Here is a 22,304-nt window from a genome sequence, read left to right as displayed (position 1 = left end):
CTTCTCATGAGAACTGCCTGTAGAATCATGTTGTACTAAAAAGGATACAAATGTAGACTTGATGCATGAGACAGCGATGTTCCCAGGAGCTAACAATGGACGCCCTGACTAGAGTATGGATGGATGGAAGTAAGTTGCCTGACTAGTTGAACGATGGGAACGAAAGAAGAAGAACCAATCATTAACATGTGAAAGATAGTTTAGTTATAATCATAGATTTGAAGTTAAGCTCTAATTGGTCTGACTATGAACGTACGATTTTCAGACCAGTGGGAATGTGAGAAGTTCTTTAGGTGATTTTGACTTACCCCCATTGCACAAAGGAGAAAGTTCACTTTTTGGTATTTTTGTCATTTGCCCTCATTCTGGTTGGGAGCTGAGCAGTTCCTGATTACTTTATTCTTATCTTTAACTTTGAAGCTTGATGGCTAAATTGTTTGATGTTGCCCTTAGGAATTGCTTTAATGGTTCAGATTGCGTAGAGACTCCTGTGTCTGAACCATTTCCCTTTCATTGACCTTTGCTGAAGAAGATCAGACAGATGTCCAACTGATGAAGAGAATCGCAGCTTGCTGATCCATATTGAGGAGAGGTTTAACGAAATGTTATGTGTTGGCTATAGATATTATTAGTTGTTCTATGTACCAACCACTATTTGTTAGAGACATGGGTGGTCATTCTAACCCTGGCGGTAAAAACCGCCAGGGCGAATGACCGCGGTAGCACCGCCAACAGGCTGGCGGTGCACCGCTGGGCATTCTGACCGCGGCGGTTCAGCCGCGGCCAGAAACGGAAAGTCGGCGGTGTACCGCCGACTTCCCGCTGCCCATGAGAATCCTCCATGGCGGCGGAGCGCGCTCCGCCGCCATGGGGATTCTGACACCCCCTACCGCCATCCTGTTCCTGGCGGGTCTCCCGCCAGGAACAGGATGGCGGTAGGGGGTGCCGCAGGGGCCCCCGTAAGAGGGCCCCAAAAAGAATTTCAGTGTCTGCCTAGCAGACACTGAAATTCGCGACGGGTGCTACTGCACCCGTCGCACTCCAGCAACTCCGCCGGCTCCATTCGGAGCCGGCTTCATCGTTGCTGGGTCTTTCCCGCTGTGCTGGCGGGCGGCCTTTTGGCGGTCGCCCGCCAGCACAGCGGGAAAACCAGAATGGCCGCCGCGGTCTTGTGACCGCGGTGCGGTCATTTGGCGGTAACCGCATGGCGGGCGGCGCGGTTAGAATCACCGCCATAGTTAGATAATCCAAATTAATTTTGACTAAAACTGTTTTGCATGAAGCCCAAACATGCTATTCAAATCTGAAGGATAGATAGGTAGACCCTGTAGATGCTGACAATTTCTTACTAAAGGAATTTGTATTTCTTAATTTGCTGAAACTAAAGACCTCATTTTGAGACTGGTGGTAAAAACCGCTTACCGCCGTGGTGACAGCCGCCAAAAGACCGTCACTGCTGCTACCAGCCGTCTGCTGTATTATGACCACAGCCATATTTCCACCAGAAGAATGGCGGAAATCCGGCTGTGGCCATGCCAGCGGATGGTGGTAAGGTGGCGCTGCTACCACCAGCAGCGCCATGCCAGGTGAATGCCGCCAGCCGTAATATGACCCATAATACGGTGTTCTGTTGGCGGGCACTGCTGGTGGCAGCAGCACCCCGTCCTGTTTCCTGCCGGAGGACCCCCTGAATACAGGTAAGTCGGGTCTCTGACAGAGGAGGAGGGTGGAGGGTGTTGTGTGTGTGTGGGGGGGGTGTATGTGAATGTTTGTGTGTGCATGGATGCGGGTGTGTGTTCCATGTTGAATGCATGTGTGCATTTATGGAGGTGTGAGTGCGTGTATGTTGTGTTATGTGAATGCATGTCTGCATGTATGTATGAAAGTATGTACGCATGTGTGTGTGATTGGATGTATGCATGCCTGGATGCATGTGGGTATGAGTGTGTGTGTGACGGGGGAGCGTGAATGTAGGGCAACTGGGGGGGTGGCTTTGGAGAGGTGGGGGGGTGGAGGGGCAAACTGGAGTGGGGGAGACCCCTATCAGTGACAGGGAAGGAATTTGTGGCTTTAAGAAAGCCACGGAAACCACGGCGGTAGGCGGGGTTAAAATTCCACAGGTGGAATAGTGATGGCTGCCGGGCTAGAAACGGATATCTCCAGGCCAGTGGCTGCTACCGCAGTGGTGGTCGGAGTGGTACATTGACGGGTTGGCATCAGCCAACCCGCCAATGTCATAACATGGCGGTAAGCACCGCCAGCCTGTTGGCAGTATTTACCGCCATATTATCGCCGACTGCGGAGGTCATAATGACCCCCTAAATGTTTTTTATTACTAATGCAAAGTTATTCTTGCTATTGACTTATACCGTGATTCTAGAATATGTGACAATCAAATCGCTAGTTAAATTGAGATTCTTTAGAAGATTTGGTCAACCCGTGATATTTGTGTATGACTATCAGCTGATTTTGAGATTGACATACGTGCTCCTAGCATTGTTAATCTAGGGAAATAAATGTTAAAACGTTACTAAATGGTGTGGTTACTCGTGACCAAATGGGTCATGGTGTGTGACAATTAATGAGTTTAAAGAGTTTTGTTGATGTTCATTGATTATGATGTTGAAATATGTTTGAGTTTAGGGACTTATGGTGGAATCACTCCAAGAGTAGTCAAAAGGTTCATTGATCTATAACGCATCCCCTTCTCTATTAATATATATGGACTGCCGCGCTAACACTACATTTATTGAAATATCACAAAGGCAGGCTCAGCTTAGCCTGGTTTTGAGATGTGTTCTTGCTGAGGCAATATCTCCTGTCGCCACTAGAAGCATCATATGCTGGGGCTGTTAGGAAAGAAGTCAGAGGATATTGTTTTCTCAAGCACCAGGGAGAAGCCCTGCAAGGTCCCTGGATGACCTCCGGGTCCCGCGATCCACAAAAACTTCTGACAGGCCTGGAAAGGGAACACATTTGTTTGTACCCTTGTGCACTCGCTACTACTGCATGTTCAGTGTTCCACTTTTAGTCTGTTGCGATGAAGCACAAAACCAGAGGTAAAACCAGAGCGAAAGCCAGCGCTACGCCGATTTGTATTTAAGATTAATCAAAACAGAAATAATTTGACACTGAAGAGTAATTCTTGTGTTTTTCAGTGTTAACAGACTTCAAAACAAGATTTCTATCAGATCTGATGAAACTGCATTTCAGATTTCCCACATGTTGTGCTAGCAGATATAATCTAACTATCACCTGTGAGGGTATCCTGGCACTACATTATATCATTTGCATGATTAGCATTCACGAGGCATATTCGTACCTCAAAAACGTATGTCATGACCATTCCTCTCCCGGGGATGTAGCAGTGGTTGGTTCGCTCGCTGTCATCATAGTAGGGACCAGACACGTTGGCATTCTCCTTGCTGCCCAAGTTGGGTGGCTGCTGTAAGAGATATAATAGATATATATAGATATAAAGATATAAATATATAAAGATATAAGAGATATATATAGATGTAACAGTGTGAGAGGTGCAGCACATAAAAATCAGGTGACAAATATGGACAAAGGTTAGCATAGTTACAGAATTCTAACATTGGCTAACTCCGGAAGCGTACAAGAGTAGCATTGATCAGAAATTCTGGATCATAATTAAAAAAAACTCCCCGAGCAGTGTGTAGGAATCATTACTATGTGCACACGCTCCGGGCGTTTTCTTTTCATAGGCAATTTAGGCGGCTGCTTCTGGCGCCTCCTAGTGGGAGAACCACCGGGTTCACCAGTAGGGTGCCCTCCGGTGTTGTGCATCACATTTGCAGAAATGCACACTGAAATGAAGAGGGAAAGTGCATACAAACCCTTGTGAAAGGTGCCACAGTAGTCTGATTTGGCTCCATCTCATTGTTTTAAGTGTGAACCCTTTCTTGTAAGAGCGTTCAAGCCATCATTGAAGATTTTTCCGAAGGGCAACTGGTTCGATAATCCGAACACTTTTCCAAACATACAATGCATATTACCTTTCATTAATTTACACGTTTGCCTTCGATTAATATGTGACTTTCAATAAATCAGAATCTTACTTTAGGCATTTGTTGCTACTGTTGCGTGGGAAGGAGTTATGACGCACAAGAGACGAAGCCTTAAACGGATTATGACCCCCCTCCAACAATGAAAAAACACAGCATTTTGCACTTTAAGAACATAGGATCCAAGCCACGGAGATTCATCAATTGTATTCATTAGAAAACGGTAGTTGCCTCATGATTTAACCGAATTTTCCATGTATCATGTCACTAGAATACACAGTGAAGAAGTAAACTATATTTTTCTCATGTCAGTTTCACTGTAATCTAGTAGTAAAAGCTGGAATGAGTATTTGTAAAATTACCATAAGCAAATAACATGATGGCGGCACATTTATATCCACGTGCAAGACATACATATATGTATTGCATCTTGGTGAAAATAAATGTAGGTCAAAAAGCCAAGGTTAAGATGACATTATAGTTAGGTGATTAGGTCACGATGTCAGTCACAACATTAACGTTTTGAACTCAAACCACAGAAATTGACCTATTATAACCAGGCACTGCTTATGATGTCACATATTACATTACTCACAATATATTCTGGGATATCTTTTATGACATCATTGATGACATCTCAAATGACATCATTGAGGACATCATTCAAGCTTCTGTCGTACAAATTGCTCTATAAACGGGCATGGCATTAGAGCTATGAAAGTAAGTGCAAAATAGCTCAGAATAAAATGAAGCATCATTACTGCTATATTTATATGTACAACCACCATAGGTGAAGGAAGTTAGTATTCTGTGCAATATAGACCGTATATCATACCATACACTTCCTAGGTAGCTGGGTTCATGTTGACTATCAACCACAGATAAAATGTTAACCTGTACTGCACCCAGTATTCAATCTGCATACACCTGTTCAGGGAAAACCATGTTCCTCCAGATATTCTAGCCCTTTTATGTAGCTAATGCCCTAATATGGACAGTCTTCACCTGTATCAAAACCACTCACAGTCACTGAACATACATTGAGAATTGAAGTGGATATGAGTAGAAAAGTGGGTACTGTGAACAAAGTTTACTCAATGGAGAGAGTTTACTCTGTAACACACTGTTGGCAGACAGTGAAACTCTTGTGAGAAATACCACAGAGTATTACAAAGTATTTACTAAGAAGAGTGTACACTCTATGCAAAACATGTCAAAAGAGTGGCTGTTCACTTAAAATAACCAAGGGCTGAAGGTGTTAAAAATCATACCACCTGCAGCCTTCAAACTGTGGTGAAAACTTTACAGATTAACCCTTCTTCTGAAGCAAAACCAGCACATGTACATAGGTTAGTACCTCTTGCACACAGTCTTCTATGTGATGTAGAAATTGTCATGGTGAGAACATTCAGTCTAATAAATCAAGGCTGCTTACAATACTTAGGGCCTAATTATGAGTTTGGCAGTCCCATGGCGGTGATGTTCCCCTCAAGCGTATTACAAACCCCGGCAGGAACATTGTAATACGGGTCAGTGCTATGATATTAGCCTCAGCTCCCTTAAGGGAGCTGAGGCCAATATTGTAGCACCCCAGGGAGATGAGGCCAATACCGTAGCATCCCAGACAGTGAGCATTCCGACAGTGTGGCCCCCAGTTCACCCTTACCACCAGCCTTTCCATGGCAGTGAAAATGCCATGGAAAGGCTGGCGGTAAGTGGGGTTGTAGTCAGCCAGGTGGTGATGAGTTCAGAGCTGCCCTGGCTGACTACAACCCTGACCGCCCTCACCAAGTCGGGAACGATGTTCCTGGCGGGGACGGCAGGCTTCAGGCAGGTGCGCCCACCAGTCATAATTTGGTGGTCGGACCGATTGGAGTGCAGTGCTCCGACCATCACTTCAAGTGTGGCGATCCTGGGACCGCCACAGTTGTAATGAGGCCCTTAGTATGTAGTACATAGAATCTTTGTCCTATTGGAAAACTTTTTCTGCAAAGCCAAAAAATGAGTGGAACATGCTGAAAACAAGTTGTCAACAGTTACCTGCACAGAGTTACTCTTCAATGCAAAGATTTATCACATGCTCCATATCAACATACACCTATGATGCAATGGGGACACATATGTTTTGCAAACACTTATACCCGTTAGCTGGACATAGGCTGTACAATATTAGGTTGAAAAGTAATAGGGTAGTTGCCAGCCGCAATGCAAACTACAAAACAAACTAACACACTCTTTGAGCGATGCCATTTGAGATTTCATAAATGATGTCCTAGAGCATGCTGTGAGTGATATAATATGCAAGGTCATAAGCAGTGCATTGCAGGGGCCCAAGTTACTGGTTAATGTGTTTTTTAGTTCAAAACATTAATGTTGAGACTGACATTTTCACCTAGGCATAACATCACTTTAGCCTTTGTTTATTTTAGTGATTTCTAAGGTTTTCTTACTTCAACTTTTGGCTTTTTCAGTGGATGTCTATGTTTTTCTTAACATAAGTAATATTTTATGAACATACATAAAGCCAACCCCCTGCCACATCCAGTACCTATGGCAAACCCCGCCAGGCAGCAAATCCCCCACTGTGCATGGTCTTTGGCCAGCTGCCAGCCCCTAGGGTCAAACAACCAACAGGCTGCTAACCCCACGCTATGCACAACCTTTGGCCATGTATAGCAGGGGGCAGGCCTTAGGGTCCAGGCTCCATGTCCATCCCCCCAGCAGGCTGCCAACCCCATGCCATGCACAACCTTTGGCATGCACAGTGTAGGGTTGGTATTTGGGATGGGGGACCCCATCTTAGGAAGCCAAAACATATATATCAAGGGAGGGTTGTGTGCAGACCCCTCCTTGAGTGTTAGTTAGCCCCAGGGACCCACCCCAGGTCCGGTTCCAAAAAAACACAGGAGGGAGCAGCATAGCTCCCTTTCCAACCCTTAAAAGGCCCTGGGGCCCTATGACCCAGGGCCAAACACAATTAAACATGGGAGGGGATGTGCTGCACCCCTTCCTGAGTCTTCTTTGCCCCGGGGATCCCACACCCCTGGGGCCAAAGTCTTAGGGGATAGGGCCATGCAGCCAACCCTCCCTGAGCCCAAATTAGCCCCAGAGACCCAATCCCCTGGGGCCAAATACAATAAAAAAAGAGGAGGGGAGCAGTCGGCCCCCTTCCCAGAGGCTCTTTTTGACCCAGGGACCTCATGCCCTGGGCCTTCTCTTTTTAAACAGGGAAAGGGGGCGACATGCCTATATTTACCTCAGGAGCCCCATCCGCTGGGGCCTCCATCATTTATAAGTGAGTGTCCTGGTGCCCATCCAGGGAACCCACCAAGCACCATATTGTGGACCACTGGGGAGCCCCAGGGCCCCAGACGGCTTTTTTCATGGTGCTGGAGCTGGCATTGCTGACACTCATAGGAAGCAGCTATTTATGCTGCTCCCTTCAGGCGGGAGAAATTTGGGTTGTGTTTCCCTGTCCGCATCAGTGCGGGCAGGAAAACAGAACACAAGTCTGCTCCGAAGCTTCTGCTGGCTGGAAGCAGTCTCCATGTTTGATTCCGTTTGGTGGGAGATTTAAAAATAATCCAGTCGGAAGGGAGCAAAGATGTTTCCCTGCCTGAGGTAGTGTGAATGGGAAAACTACTGTGTACCGGGGGTAGGCTCGTATGCAATTTGAATCACAAAGCTAATCATGTGATATAGCAAAGAAAATCCAATATGGTGACGTTGCAACTGTATTGTATAACGTCTTGACATTGTTATGTATATTTGGTAACGTTTGATAAATGCGATCGTACACATTTGTAAATATAAAATAAGATGGTGATTTCTTGAAAATGTAATGATGATTGTGAAAGGTGGTCACCATGGTAAAAATTAATTGAGATCGAAAGTGATCGAATTATGAGGGTGAGTGTGAGGTATTTAAAGTGTTTTCAAAATGGCAACCGCAAGGTTGACAAAGGCGGTTGACGCCGAAACGCGTTCCGTTGCACGTCAATAAACTGATTTCAAGTAACTGTGGAGTGCGGTATCCTTTGTGGGAACCATGGAGGAGAGTGGAAATAATAGACGCGGTGGTGCACGTTTTATCTGGCACCCCTGGCGATCTGGAGAAGGAGAGCATGCCGCATACAGTGCTTATATACATATATAAATATATATATTTTTTCTTTTTTCACTAAAAAAACAAATGTTACAGGGACGGTATAGTTAGGTTCAGATTTTGCACACACAAAACCATAGAAATTCAGCTGTTATAGTTAAAGTTATTTCAAGTATCTATAACTTGTGCCCTAAAGCAACTATCACTCGCAACCCTCGCCATGCACAGTTTTCTCATCAATATCTTTACTGCAAATGTTACAGTGATATTATCAATGATGTCTTAGAAGATGTGATGAGTGATGTAATATCTGGGATAATTAGTAGTGCATGGTAAGGGCACGAGTTATAGTTACTTGAAATAACTATAACAGCTGAATTTCTATTGTTTTGTGTGTGTAAAATATAAACATAACTATAACGTCCCTGTAACCTTTGTTTTTTTCAGTTAATTTCTTGTTTTATTTTACATTAAGTAAGATGCCCATTGCACTGCACAGAGGGGAGGGTTGGATGCAAAGCCTAGCCTGGCATTGTGTTCTCCAACCCTCATTACAGCCCTGTGTGACCATTGTCCTGCCACTGCCCTTCCCGCCTGCACTGAACAGTTAGCTTGCTGCCACATCCACCTCCCCCCTATCCTCTTTTGTCCACATCCATGCTCCAGCCCCCTCCCTCCTGTCTTACATGGTCCGATGTGCTGCCACTGCTTCCTCCTTCCTGCCCTTCATGGACCGTTGTGCTGCAACTTTCCCTCCTGTCTGTCCTGTTTGGTCAGCTTGTTGCCCTTGCTTCCTTTCCCTCTGCTCTCTGCTCTCCATGTGCATGGCCCTGTCCCCTTCCTATTTCTTTCCATGTTTTTTTGTGCTACACTGCCACCCTACTTGCCCCATGTGGTGTACTGTTCTGCTGTAATGCCAGTAAGGTCAGTTTGGTGCCTCTGTCCATCTCCCTCCTGCCATCTGTTATCTGACTCCATGTCCCTATCCCATTCCTCCTTCCCTCCGTGATTTGATGTACCATACTTGCCAATACTTTGAACTTGGTAAGAGGGAAATTAAAAACAAAACCTGGGGAATTTATTTTCCCCATTGACTTACATTGAAAAAGGGAATATTTTAGACAGGAGGCAAATAAAATAAAGCCCTTTGGGGTTAAAAAAATATTGGGAGTCCCCTGCCTGAATTGTGTCTGTTGGCATTTATGGGTGTACTACCACTGCCTCTTCCTTCTGCCTTCAATGGTCTGTTATATTGCCACAGCCTGTTATATTGTTTTGCATTGTTGGTTTGTTGCCCCTGCCCCTTTTCATATGTGCACCATGGCCCATTATGCTGCCACTGCCCCTCCCACCTGTCCAGTGTGGTTAACGTGTTGAGTCTGCCCCCTCCTCCCTGCCCTGTGCCCCTGGCCTCTGCCTCCCCACAGTATTCTAATGAACCACTAGGTTGCTAACATTCTATATTCATTACAAAAGGGTGGCACGACTGATGTCATCTTGATGTAACCAAAACTGTAATACCTAAAGCATTTCCTTTAGAAATTATGAAAAGGAGGGGGTCTTATTCCCATAGAAATTATGGTTAGTGCTGTAAAAAACTAAAATAACGACCTATTTTCTGAGTTCTTAAATAGCAACAAATCTCTTTTAAATTATTTGCTATATTTATGTTCTTTTGTCCAGTTGATAACTTGATTATTTGTTACACTTAGGGGAGACGATGTGGCGTTTGGCCAGAGCTGTAGACTTTGCAACTGGAGAACCAGGTTTGAGTTTTGGCATCAGCTTGACATCCTATGATTTTGGGCAAATCACCTAATCTCCCCATGCCTAAAAAAAAAAAATTATGTGTCCAGGTGTTATGTAACTGATGCTCATGTAAAGCACTCCAATACCTTTGGGTCAAGTGTGCGCTGTATGAAACTGCAAAAAACAAAAATAATTAAGTGTTTTGCAGACTTCTGTCATTGGGCTATACTTTGGTTACATTTGGGTGATATCTGTGCTACATTTGGGCTCTTTTTTTCTCTAGTGGCATCTCGGGGGACGTATTTGTTATAAAGCTTCCTAATTTCCTCATTTACTACAGTATACTCAGTAGAAAATGCTTTCAGTTATCCACTTAGATTCCATCAAGATGGCGTTCATATATGCCACACTTTTGGCATAAAGTCAGAATGTTAGCACTCTAGATGCACATTAGAAGCTGCTGTTCACTAGGGGGTTAACTGGTAGTCTGCTTCTGGTGTTGAAAATGCATTTTTCAGTATGCATGCTGGAATGTTTTAATGAAATAGAAGAGGAAGATATTTGAGAACTCACTTGAAACATGTCCTAATTTTTCTTTGCACAACACTAGACATACTTTTTATGACAAAAAAACCCTTTCATTTTGTTCCTTTCTAAATGAAATGTTTTAAGTTTTACCAGTTTGATTCAATCAAGATGGCTTCAGTGTGGAACACTTTTATCATAAGTAAGACTGTTAGCGCTCGAATTGTTCTTTAAATCACTCTGAGAGGCTGCAGTAGAACACAAGGTAATCAAAGGACAGGCTGCTCCTGTTGTTAGTACATGTTGTACTAAGAATGTCAGACTTAAGTCTCATATATCTGAAAATATAGGGCCTCATTACAACCCTTGTGGTCAAAGACTGCCAGGGCTGTTCTGGAGTTTGTACCGCCAACAGGCTGGCGGTAAAAACTCGGAGATTACTACTGCGGCTGAAGCGCAGTGGTCGCACCGCCGGGACCGGTGGTTTCCCGCCACATTGCCCAGGGGATTACGAGTACCCCACCCGCCAGCCTTTTCATGGCGGTAGGAACCGCCATGAAAAGGCTGGCGGAAAGGGGAGTAGTAGGGCCCCCTGCCACAGCCCCATGAAGCTTTTCACTGTCTGCATAGCAGACAGTGAAAAGTGCGACGGGTGCAACTGCATCCGTCGCCCCGCAGTAACACCGCTGTCTCCCTTTGGAGCCGGCTCCCGTGTTGCGTCCGACATCCCCGTCGGCCCAGCGGAGATGTTGAAATGGCCACCGTGGGAGTGCGGCCGCCACAGCGGATACAACTTGGTGGGCGGTGGTTTCCGCCCGCCAAAGTTGTAATGAGGGCCATACTCTCATTTTAGCTTCTTGAGCACCTTCCATGATCTCCATGGGAAAATAATGAGAAAACTATTTCTCTCAATATGATTAAATGTGAAAAACGTTTTCTCTCAAACATGATTCATGAAATCCCATTAGAAGGCTTTTTCACAAGGAAAAATCACCTTAGAGCACATCAAAATTCCTAAAATGAGTATGATACCATCAACAAATGATTTATATTGTAACTAAAATCTGTTATCACCCTTCATACGTACACTTTTTTGTGACCCCCAAAACTTGCCATTAACTACAATGCATTTCAGCGGGATGCTATTATGTATATTGGTCCCAAGATGGCTGCCAGCACTTCCTAGTTGAAGTGCTGACAGCCAATCAGATCTCACCATGAGATCTGTGCTTAGGCTCCACCCAGATAGCTACATTGCTTTTTTCTTTAATAACTCCAAAACTACTGAAAGGATTTACACCAAATAACAAAAAGCATAAATAGTGCACAAAGATTTAGCTTCCTGCCAAATTTGGTGTAATTCTGTTCAGCGGTTCAGGCCATAGTCGTGCAGCTGCGGCTTCTCCGTTAAGACGGAAGTGTGTTGCTCCACTGCTCTCTTTGCTGGGACAACATGAAAAATAGAATTATAATAACACAGGTTATTATCATTTTATTTTTCCTGCTGAGTCGAGTCAAGACTGAGCCATTGTGATGACAGCAGCTGCAGCAGTGGGGAAGAGTGGTGAACACTGGTGCAAGTGTGCATGAGGGTTTCTTAGGATGGCCAAACCGACATGCACACTTGGATCTCTCCACATGAGGAGGAAACAAAGCACAGATTCCCAGGGCACACCTAAAGTCGAACCAGGTTGCTCAGGTCAATCACAGCGCTGCTGTGTTAATAGTTAATAGTATTACCATCATCAGAGCAGCCTGTGGATTGGCATTGGCGACAGGTAGCCTTGCTCTGGACTACCGGGAGTCAAGAGAAGAGGTGCAAAAGAGGACCCAGGCAGGTAAGTGTTTTTTTTTATTTTATGTTTTTATTATTTTTCTCCTCCGCACTGCCCCCATTTCCCCCCTGCACTGTCCCACCACTCTTTCTTCACTGCAGCCACCACTGTAGTAGTGTCTAGAGACCCTATGGGAAAATGCATGGTGAAAATGTGTGTTTTGGTCCTCCCTCTTTTTCTCAGCACCCACTTGACAAATCACCACAAACATTTAACACAGCAGCTGAACTTACTGTCATACTAGTTTTATACATTTTGTGTAGATTCGAACGGCATCAAAGTTATTGGCAAAACCAAAACACTTTCCCTTTGGAAACTAGGTCCTAACTATAACTACCTACTGGTGACTGCCAGTAGGTTTCAGTTATATATATATATATATATATATATATATATATATATATATATATATATATATGTGTGTGTTCCAATACTATCTGGTATTTAGAGCAATTATACAAATGAACACATTTATTACAACGGTGCAAAAGCCAAATTCGAACATATTACTACTGTGCAGTTAAAGTGACATGAGATAAACACTTTTTATTACCTCAGAGATTACTTGAAAATTACTGTACACACGGAAACAATTCTCATAATAGTCATGATATCTCTTAAGTGTGTTTTTCCTTGCTGTGCAAATATAATCCTTAGCATCCTGCTTTGATTAAATACATCTTTTAAAACAATTACACATGAAAAATACCATGGCATAAACCTTACATGCAGATACACCGAGTTTGATATGCTATTTATAACTTTTGTTGGGGAGGGGCATCAAGACTTAGTTGAGGCCTCGCCTCACCACACTCAACATTAATAATAAAGTTCACATTATAGAGAGCATCATTATATATATATATATATATATATATATATATATATATATATATATATCTCGAATCGAAATACATGATAGAAATGCACACCCTTATGCCTTCAGGCTTGAACTGTGATGAAGAATTACATGTACATTTGTGAATGACACATAACATAAGTGTTTAGTATTGGTTTTAGCCTTCAGTCTTCAGAGAAAGATAAAGTCAAATTAATAATGAGACACATAAAAAGTCTGGTTTTCGCAAACGAAGAGTTTGCTACATAGAAACGCAGCAATAGATACTACTGTGTAAACAAAAACTGCACATAGATATCAGACACTTATGGGGGTCAGATATATTTAAGTAATTGAGTAGCCACATAAAATAACAAGCACATGCAATTGATAATAGGCATGGGGACTATAAACTATTGATGTAAAGGTACAATAGGTCATGTAAAACATACAATAAAGTGTTCTCTGAACAGAGGGCTGTGCCAATAAACAATTGTTCTTTTTGTGTTGTAATAACAGAAGGAAAAATAAACCACAGGACTACATAACCCATAGTGCACCAAAAAGAGATCTAAACATTGGTGAAAGGAAAAACCCATGAAATGTGATATAATGAAATTGAAAAACACAAGTATCAAACTGCAGTTTCAAAATATAGGCATTTTTAAATGAGTTTTGACTTTTACACTTTTGGTTTTCAAAATAGATGTTTCCTTAAGAAATGAGGATATAAACATTGGTAACAGACTGATTAAATATGCTTGTGAACAAGGTCGGTGAGACTGAAACATGTTAAGCTTTCTTTTACCAGAACAAACATTGCTTTTGAATAAACATACCCCAGCAAAGTGACCTCTGAGTGCGGTTTTATCTCCTTTTCGGTCAACAAAGAGAAGGAAAGAAACCTTTGTGGATATATATATATATTCATATATATTCACTTACAAATCAAAGGTTACAGGGACGTTATAGTTAGGCTCATATTTTAAAAGTACCAAACCATAGAAATTCGCCAATTACAGTTAGAGTTATCTCAAGTAAGTATAACTTGTGCCCTAAGGTAACTATGACTCGAGCCCCCGCCATGCACAGTTTTTCATATTTTTTTTTACTGCAAATATTACATTGATATTATCAATAAGGTTATCAAAGATGTCATGAGTGCCATAATTTGTGGGGTAATTAGCAGTGCATGGCAAGAGCACGAGTTATAGTTACTTTAGGGCTCGAGTTATAGTTACTTGAGATAACTCTGTCTATAGCCAGTGAATTTATATGGTTTGGTATGCTTAAAATGTGAGTCTAACTATAACGTCCCTGTAACCTTTGTGTTTAAGTGAATTTCTATGTTTTTTAAAATTCTACTTCCTAAATAAAACATCCCTGTAACTTTGTTTTTTCCAATGAATTTCTATTTTCTTTTCAAGTATAGTAATTTTCATTACTATACGTTAAACTACCCAACCCTATGCTGTCCACGGCCCTTCAGCTGGGCATGGCGGGAGTTGGCTGTGGCCTCTCTGGGTGTGAGAATTTTGTGAGAGGGTGTATCTGGAGTGAGAGTGAGAGTGTCTATCAGAGTGTCTGGGTGTGAGAATGCATCCATCAGTGACGAGGGTCTGAGTGCGTACATCAAAGACAAGGGTCTGAGAGGGTCTGAGAGGGTCTGTGAGTGCGTGCATGAGTGTCTGAGTGGGTCTGTGAGTGTGTGTGTAAGTGTCTGATTGGTTGTGAGAGTGGGAGAAAGATTGAAAGAGATGGAGAAAAAAGTGAGGGGGAGAGAGATAGAGAGTTTTGTAGGCATTGATGTACAATATAGTTAGAATGACACATTTCTGCACAATTTAAAAATAAAAATTCATTTGTCATTTTTCAAAAGTAAAATCCCCTTTCATATGGAGCCTGCGCTTTGTTTTTTTGTTTTTTCATTTTTGCCGGCTCTGCAGCGAATCGCAGCAAATTTGATAAAAAAAATTATTTTTAGCCCTGGAGGAGGGGGGCTCTGGGACCCCACCACCAGAGCTAAGGGGTAAGGGTGTCTCTTCCCTGTCGCAGTTTCTTTTTGAACAAAACATTTTTCAGGGACTTGGCTGCAGAGTCATTTGATGGCTGCCAACACTTCCTGGTTGAAGTGTTGACAGCCAATCAGGTCTCAGCACGAGATCGGGAGAGGTCGCAAATGCTTCACGTCCCTAGATATACCATTTTTTTCCCCTTAATTTCTCAAAAACTACTGGCCGAACTAACACCAAAACATAAAAATGGTCTCTTTCTTGACCAGGACCTATCTTTCTGCCAAATTTGGTGTAATTCTGTCCAGTAGTTTAGGCGCTATCGCTGTTCAATTTTTCCTATGTAAAATAGAATTGGAAAAATTTGTTTTGGGACACTCCCTTTTTCTCGCCCCCCCCCAAATGGATCACCCCAAAACCTTCTAGTCAGCAGCTTAAGTGAGCATAGTATTTTCTTGAATAAATTAGTGAAGATTCGTCAAGCGGCGCCAAAGTTATTAAGAAAAAAAAAAAACAATCTTTCTATAGAAACTTGGTCCTAACTATAACTACCTAGTGGCAATCGCTACTAGGAAATATATATGTATGTATATATATATATATATATATATATATATATATACACACACACACACACATAAGGATATACATATGTATAAGGAGAGCAAAGTTAAGAAGGAAAATTCTTAACTTGCTGAATCTAATTCTGATTTACATTTTGTGGAAAGTTTTGTGCAGATGCCTCAAACTGTTCTAAGATTATAAGCAAAGCCAAATTTGCCTTTTCAATGGAAACCTAACCCCCATTCATAACTACAGAGCTGTTATCATCTACTCTTTTTTATCTATTTATATATAGATATCTATCTATATCTAGCTCTCATATGTATACACACACATCAGAGTTGGAACGTCGACAATGGCAAATCACCACAAGTCAGAGTTTGAAAAAGAGTATCTGAAATTCAAGCTGGAACAAAAGAATACGACACTTCAAGACCCACCAATGCATGGTGTCCAACAACCACAGAATGTTCCTGAATGGGTGCTGCAGCAAGTAGAAGAGGAGAACAATCCTCACTTGAAAATATCCGCTATGTATTGGATGGAATGCAAAATAGATGTGTAATGGAGAACTTCTGGATTGGGAATGGAAAGACAGATGACCACTCCAGAAAACTCAAACAATAAAAAAAAGTTTTAAGTTTATAAGTGGCTATTGTAAGGATTGACATTCCATCTCAACAGGTTTAACTACTGTCTAATGACAGAGTAAAGAACTTGTAGTGCCATGCCCACGTGGGAAAACAGAACAATGATTTATCCATGTGAAGGCTGCGGCATAGAATAGGGGCTTGTTCTGCTCTGCATCAGACTGAGAGGAAACAAAATGAAAGGAATGAAGCACTCTTAGTCTGAGTAATGAATTTATTAAGGCACTTCCCAAGTATCATAAACAAAAAAAATAACGTGAGCTTTTATGTCAAATGCAGCAACACGTTTAATTCTAAATATAATCACAGTAGTAGAATAATAACGATCACAGAAACAAAGAAAATGCAATACTTTAACGATGAATATTAAATATAAATATATATATATATATATATATATATGTATACATATATATATATATATATATATATATATATATATATATATATATATATAAATAAATGTTGTTTGAAATAGGGTCTTTGGTTGGCCGTCAGGTTACCCCCTGTCCAAGCAAGAACCCTCACCCTAGTCAGGGTAAAGGAGAAAGACACCTGGTTAACCCCCGCTCATCCCCTTGGCAGCTTGGCACAAGCAGAAAGTCGTATTCCAGAAGCAATGTGTGAAGTATTTGTACCAACACACACACACACAGTAATACTGTGACACACTACAAAATGGACACCACACAGGTTTGGAAAATTGTACATATTTATCTAAGTAGAACAAGATTCATCCAAAGTTGGTTTACTTGTTTTTTCTTGGTTTTTCCACAAGATTCTCCTTTCAAGGGCCCAGGGACTGGATTTGGCACCACTTGGCAGGGCAGGAGTATCAGCAGAGAGTCCAAGTGCTGGTAGAGGAAGTCTTTGATGGCCCTGAGACTTCAGAACAGGGAGCAAGCTCAGTACAAGTCCTTGGAGATTCTTCTCAGGCAGGAATATATCACAAAGTCTAGCCTTTGTCCCCTTTTACAGGCAGAAGCAGCAAGTGCAGAATAGCCCAACAAAGCACAATCACAGAGAGGGACAGCACTTCTCCTAAGCTCTTCAGCTCTTCTCCTTGGCAGAGGTTCCTCTTGGTCCCAGGAACAAATCTTGAAGAAATCTAAAGTCTGCGGTTTTAGGTCCACTACTTATACCCCTTTCAAGGAAAAGTCTCTGTTGTTTACAGGATCCTGCCTTGCCCAGGCCTGGTTCACACCAGGGGGTTGGAGATTACATTGTGTGAGGGCAGGCGTAGCCCATTCAGGTGTAAGTGACCACTTCTCCTGCCACTCTAGCCCAGATGGCTCATCAGGATATGTAGGCTACACCCCAGCTCCCTCTGTGTCACTGTCCAGGGGAGATTCACAAATAGCCCAACTGTCAGTCTGACCCAGACAGGGAATGCACAAACAAGCAGAGTCACAGAATGGTTTAAGCAACAAAATGCCTACTTTCTAAAAGTGGCATTTTCAAATTAACATTCTAAAAACCAGCTTCACTAAAAGATTTATTTTTAAGTTGTGAGTTCAGAACCCCCAAACTCCAAACCTTTATCTGCTCTCAAAGGGACACTGCACTTTAACAATATTGAAATGCATCCCCTATGTTAACCTATGAGAGACATAGGTCTTGCAACAATAAAAACTAAATTTGGCAGTATTTCACTGTTAGGACATGTAAAACACATCAGTACATGTCCCACCTTCAACATACACTGCACCGTGCCCATGGGGGCTACCTATAGCCCACTGTAGGGGTGCCTTACATGTAGAAAAAGGGAAGGTTTAGGCCTGACAAGTGGGTACACTTGCCAAGTCAAATTGATAGTTTAAAACTGCAAACCCAGACACTACAGTGGCAGGTCTTAGGCATGTTTACAGAGCTACTTATGTGAGTGGCACAACCAGTGCTGCAGGCCCACTAGCAGCATTTGATTTACAGGCCCTGGGCACCTCTCGTGCACTTTACTAGGGACTTACTGGTAAATCAAATATGGAAATCATGGAAAAGCCAATCACACATACAATTTACACAGGAGCACTTGCACTTTAGCACTGGTCAGCAGTGGTAATGTGCCCAGAATACCAAAAACAGCAAAAACAGAGTCCAACTTGCAGTTAAAACGTGAAAAGCAGAGGCAAAAAAAGACAGGGGAGACCACGCCAAGGATGCCAGGTCTAAAATACAGTGACTAGATATTCATGCATGTACACTGCAAAACTAAAAATATGAATAAAAAATGTATCACCATGGAGCTTGATACCGACTTCATTCCTTGGTCTGCCAACTTTAGGTCGTGGAAATCTGGGCTACCCTGGACAACTGAAACAGGAGAGAGACCACCTGCAATGGGATTGTTTTCTGGGGGAGGCATCCCTTTCCAGAGGAGTTCCTTTTTCTCCCTGTTGTCAAGCTTCTTCACCTTATATACTTTAAACAAACTTAAGAGGAAGGTTCTAGAAACTCCTCTCCCTTTGACTAAGTTGTGAAATTCACGCCTTGGCTATGTCAGGTCAGTGTTGAGAAAACATGCATCAGACTGGCCACATCTCACAGTGTTTTTGTTGCGCTGCGGCCTACCACAACGCACCGAGGCACTGCGTCGGAACATGGCAGCGGCCGCGGTTCATATTTTAGGCCGCCAGGCATGCCGCTTGCCTTTTTCCCGATATTTCCTCGCACGAGGCCCTAGGTTTCACATCGGGCCTCGGCGAGCTCGGGATACAGCATGGCCCGGGAATTCATTATGGCCCCATTTCCCCATTATGGCACATACCTGTTTTTTTTGTTGGTCTCTGTTCTTTTCTCTTCTGTTTTTTGTTCTTCTTTTATGGTCTGTCTCTCTTTTGGGTGGAGCCATGTTTTTGCTTCTTTTTCCCAGCATACCTCTTTCCTGCATGCATCGGGATCCCTATCTAACATGGTGACCTCATCTTTATCTCCTATGATAGTTTTTCCCAACCTAACATGGTGTCTTTTCTTTTCCTGCATGTCACTTCCTGTTTTTAGGTATATAAGGACTTAGACACTTGATTTCCTTGCGCTGCAACACTTCCTTTTGGTGGTGATCACGCTCCGTTTTTTCCAGTCTTTTTATGCCTCTTTCTGGCCTTCCTGTTATATTCTATTTTTTTTAAACTTACCTTTGCCTGTGCCTGTGCCTTTTGTTGTTCCAGGGAGTTCCAGCCTTTGAGGTTTTTTCCCTTTGGGTTTTTCCTCAGGGACTCCTTTTGGAGGGCACGGACTGCCTTGACGTTTCCTTGTCAGCAGCACCGTGGCTACCAGAAAGGGTCTCCCATATCTTGGCCAAGGCAGGACCTATCAGACAAATCTGGTTAGCGACGAGTCAACCGTGACAGTTTTTCCAAGACTGAGCTGTACCCTACTCTATCATAAACATTCTTAGCCTGGTACGTGCTTATCTTCAGTGCTCCCCTATGTTTTGTTCCTTTCTGTGGGGAGAAGAGCAAAAACAGTTTAACAAGCTGTGCACAGAAGAATACCTGTGCCATCAATGTGACAGTGTTTGAAGCTACTCTAAGCACAAAATAGAGTCAGCGGTCATGATGGAGTCGGTGGTTAAATACAGATAGCATTACATGGCTGGCCATCAGAAATACGCAGGTCGAGGAGATAGCGCAGGAAAGGTTATGGGGCTATAAAGTATGAGTCAGTATTAAACAGTTTGCCCAGTATCATTTTGTTATTGCAAGGTTCTAACTTGTTCATAGTAGTGCACACCTGGCTTTCTTTGTCCTTCACCTTTGTTTTGTTCATTCTTTCAGTTCCCCATACATTGTGAGTTTAGAGCTGTTTGTTTGTACCTTTTAATTTCTCTTACTTTTTGTGTTGAAAGTGGACTGTTCTACTTCTCTTGTGTTTGGGGGGTTGTATCACTGTCACCCTTGAACTCATGAGGATCTGTACCTCTGGAGAAGCAGATAAGACATCAAAGAACTGTTTATCTAATTCTGATTTAGGGTAGTGGTTTACTCAAGATCTAACCAGATGGTATTGTATGTTTTGCAGTATTATAGCCTGCAGAAGACCCATTTGTGCTGTTTGAGCAAACGCTTTATGCATCCTCTGGGAACTAGAGACTTTAACACCTGTAAACTCCAGTCCTTTTCTTTTGTTTTTCATACCTATTCCCCTTCTCCCCCCCGATAAATTAGGGAGGAAGTTAGGGATTCGATATCAACAGCCAGCTGTGCAACTTTACTTCCTGACTTCCATTTACCACCACAGTTGCCCCAACTTTCAGTTACAAAAAAAACTCTAAATCCTCCACAAAACCCACAAGAATTCCAGAACAAAAAAGTGTTTGAGAACCAATCAAAAAATCTCAATGAAAGAACATTTCTTAACTCCTAGGCCCTGCAAGGCTACTAGCGGTGAGTTAGGTGCAGGGCCTGGCCCGAGGCCAACTCCTACATCTCACAGTTGAAGTCCATGTTTTTCAGGGATTGGCCTCATATGGAAGGTTTGGTGCAGGGCCTGGCTTAAGGTGCCCTGCTGTGCACATTAGGAGTTGCCAACCCATAGGGGTTGGGCACCAGCATGGCGCCCAACCTGTGCAGTGTCAGCCAGCAGCGAAGAGTGTGCTTTTATTGAATTTGGATGTAGCATTTCATCAAACCCTATGAATTCATTTGTTAGGATTGGTTACTAGTCCTTAACGTATGCTGAAAAAACTATGAAATTGACTTACAGCGCAACAGTTAAAGTGCAATTATGGGTTTAAATTAAAACTGAAAAACCACTAAACTTCTCCAGTTCTGGTTAACTCCACAAGTCATAACTCACCCAACAGCCATGCAAAGCATAACTTAGATTCATGACCTCACAATATTTATACCAATAAGCAAAAACACCTAAAACCAAACAATATTAAATAAACATACATACACAAACCAATAAATAATGCTATCTTCATAGTAGAATCATTAACATTTTTAACAGTAAGATGCGGTAAGATGCGATAATTATCGCATCAGATAATAATGAGACACTGAGGTGTTCGGAATTCATGCTAAGTGATAATTGCATATTCTGAGCTTTTGTCCATAGCATGCAGATTTAGATTCTTATAAATAATGGGTCCTTTCCAATTGTTAAATTGTGGCAGGTTTGATCTGCCATGATTTAATAAAGGGTTCAATCTTTATCACACCTGGTAATTACCGGGTGTGATAAACATTGCACTATTTTGAATTGTGATTTTTCATCTAGGCCCACGTAAACCTACTTAAGACTTGCTGGAGTGTTGTAGGACCTCGGAAAGCCCCTCTTGGACATTTAAATATTGGCTAGCTGGCCCTCCCCAATTTGTGGATGGGGACCTACACAGCCAAAACATCTCTGGGTGATGATATTTTAGTTTTTTGAATTTCCATTCTTTTGCCATATAGCACGTCTGCGATAAAAAAACGAGATGCATACAAAATGATGGTTCCTATGAATTCAGTTGAAGAAAATAATTAATCACATATTGATAACAGCATGACAGTGAGTTAATATACAAGTATGTCTCTTCCACATCAGTGATAAATAGGTATGGAAAAACCTACCCACTCTGAATCGGGCAGAGCTAAATGGCATGTGGTAATTATGGTCCACCCTGTTCAGAATCAAGGTCTATGCATTCAAAATTAAGTACAAATATAGGGAATTCAACTGTAGGACATCCAGACTTAAGTAAAATGATGCAGTTCACAGCCCATTTGGAATTAAGACATGGTTCTGCCTACCAGAAGAGATTTTTGACATTTCAGAACGCTGTTTATTGTAGCAAACAGTAATCATTGAATTCACAAGAGATAAGGCAAACACGCTATTTATATTTGGGAGAATGAAAAAATAACATCTTGAGATTGTTAATTTCAAACATGCTTCACAATATGGAGAGTTTCATTTGATATTGCTTTCGCTATATTCCAACATTCTTTGGATAATTACTTTATTTTATATCTTGTGGTCCAAACATACCTATTGATTTTTAAAACATAGG

General features: G+C 42.3%; 1 protein-coding gene across 1 annotated transcript in view; it reads right to left on the bottom strand.

Annotated features, from left to right (window-relative positions):
• The window catches only part of LOC138287930 (kinesin-like protein klp-3), a 549,187-nt gene that overhangs the window by 351,279 nt on the left and 175,604 nt on the right, over positions 1 to 22,304 (bottom strand). Inside the window, exon 5 of the mRNA XM_069228961.1 lies at positions 3,323 to 3,445. Coding sequence (XP_069085062.1) covers positions 3,323 to 3,445 — 123 coding nt within the window. The remainder of the gene's footprint in view (positions 1 to 3,322; positions 3,446 to 22,304) is intronic.

Source organism: Pleurodeles waltl, chromosome 4_1, assembly GCF_031143425.1.
Source record: "Pleurodeles waltl isolate 20211129_DDA chromosome 4_1, aPleWal1.hap1.20221129, whole genome shotgun sequence".
Classification (NCBI taxonomy): domain Eukaryota; kingdom Metazoa; phylum Chordata; class Amphibia; order Caudata; family Salamandridae; genus Pleurodeles; species Pleurodeles waltl.
This window is presented reverse-complemented; position numbering and strand designations above follow the sequence as displayed.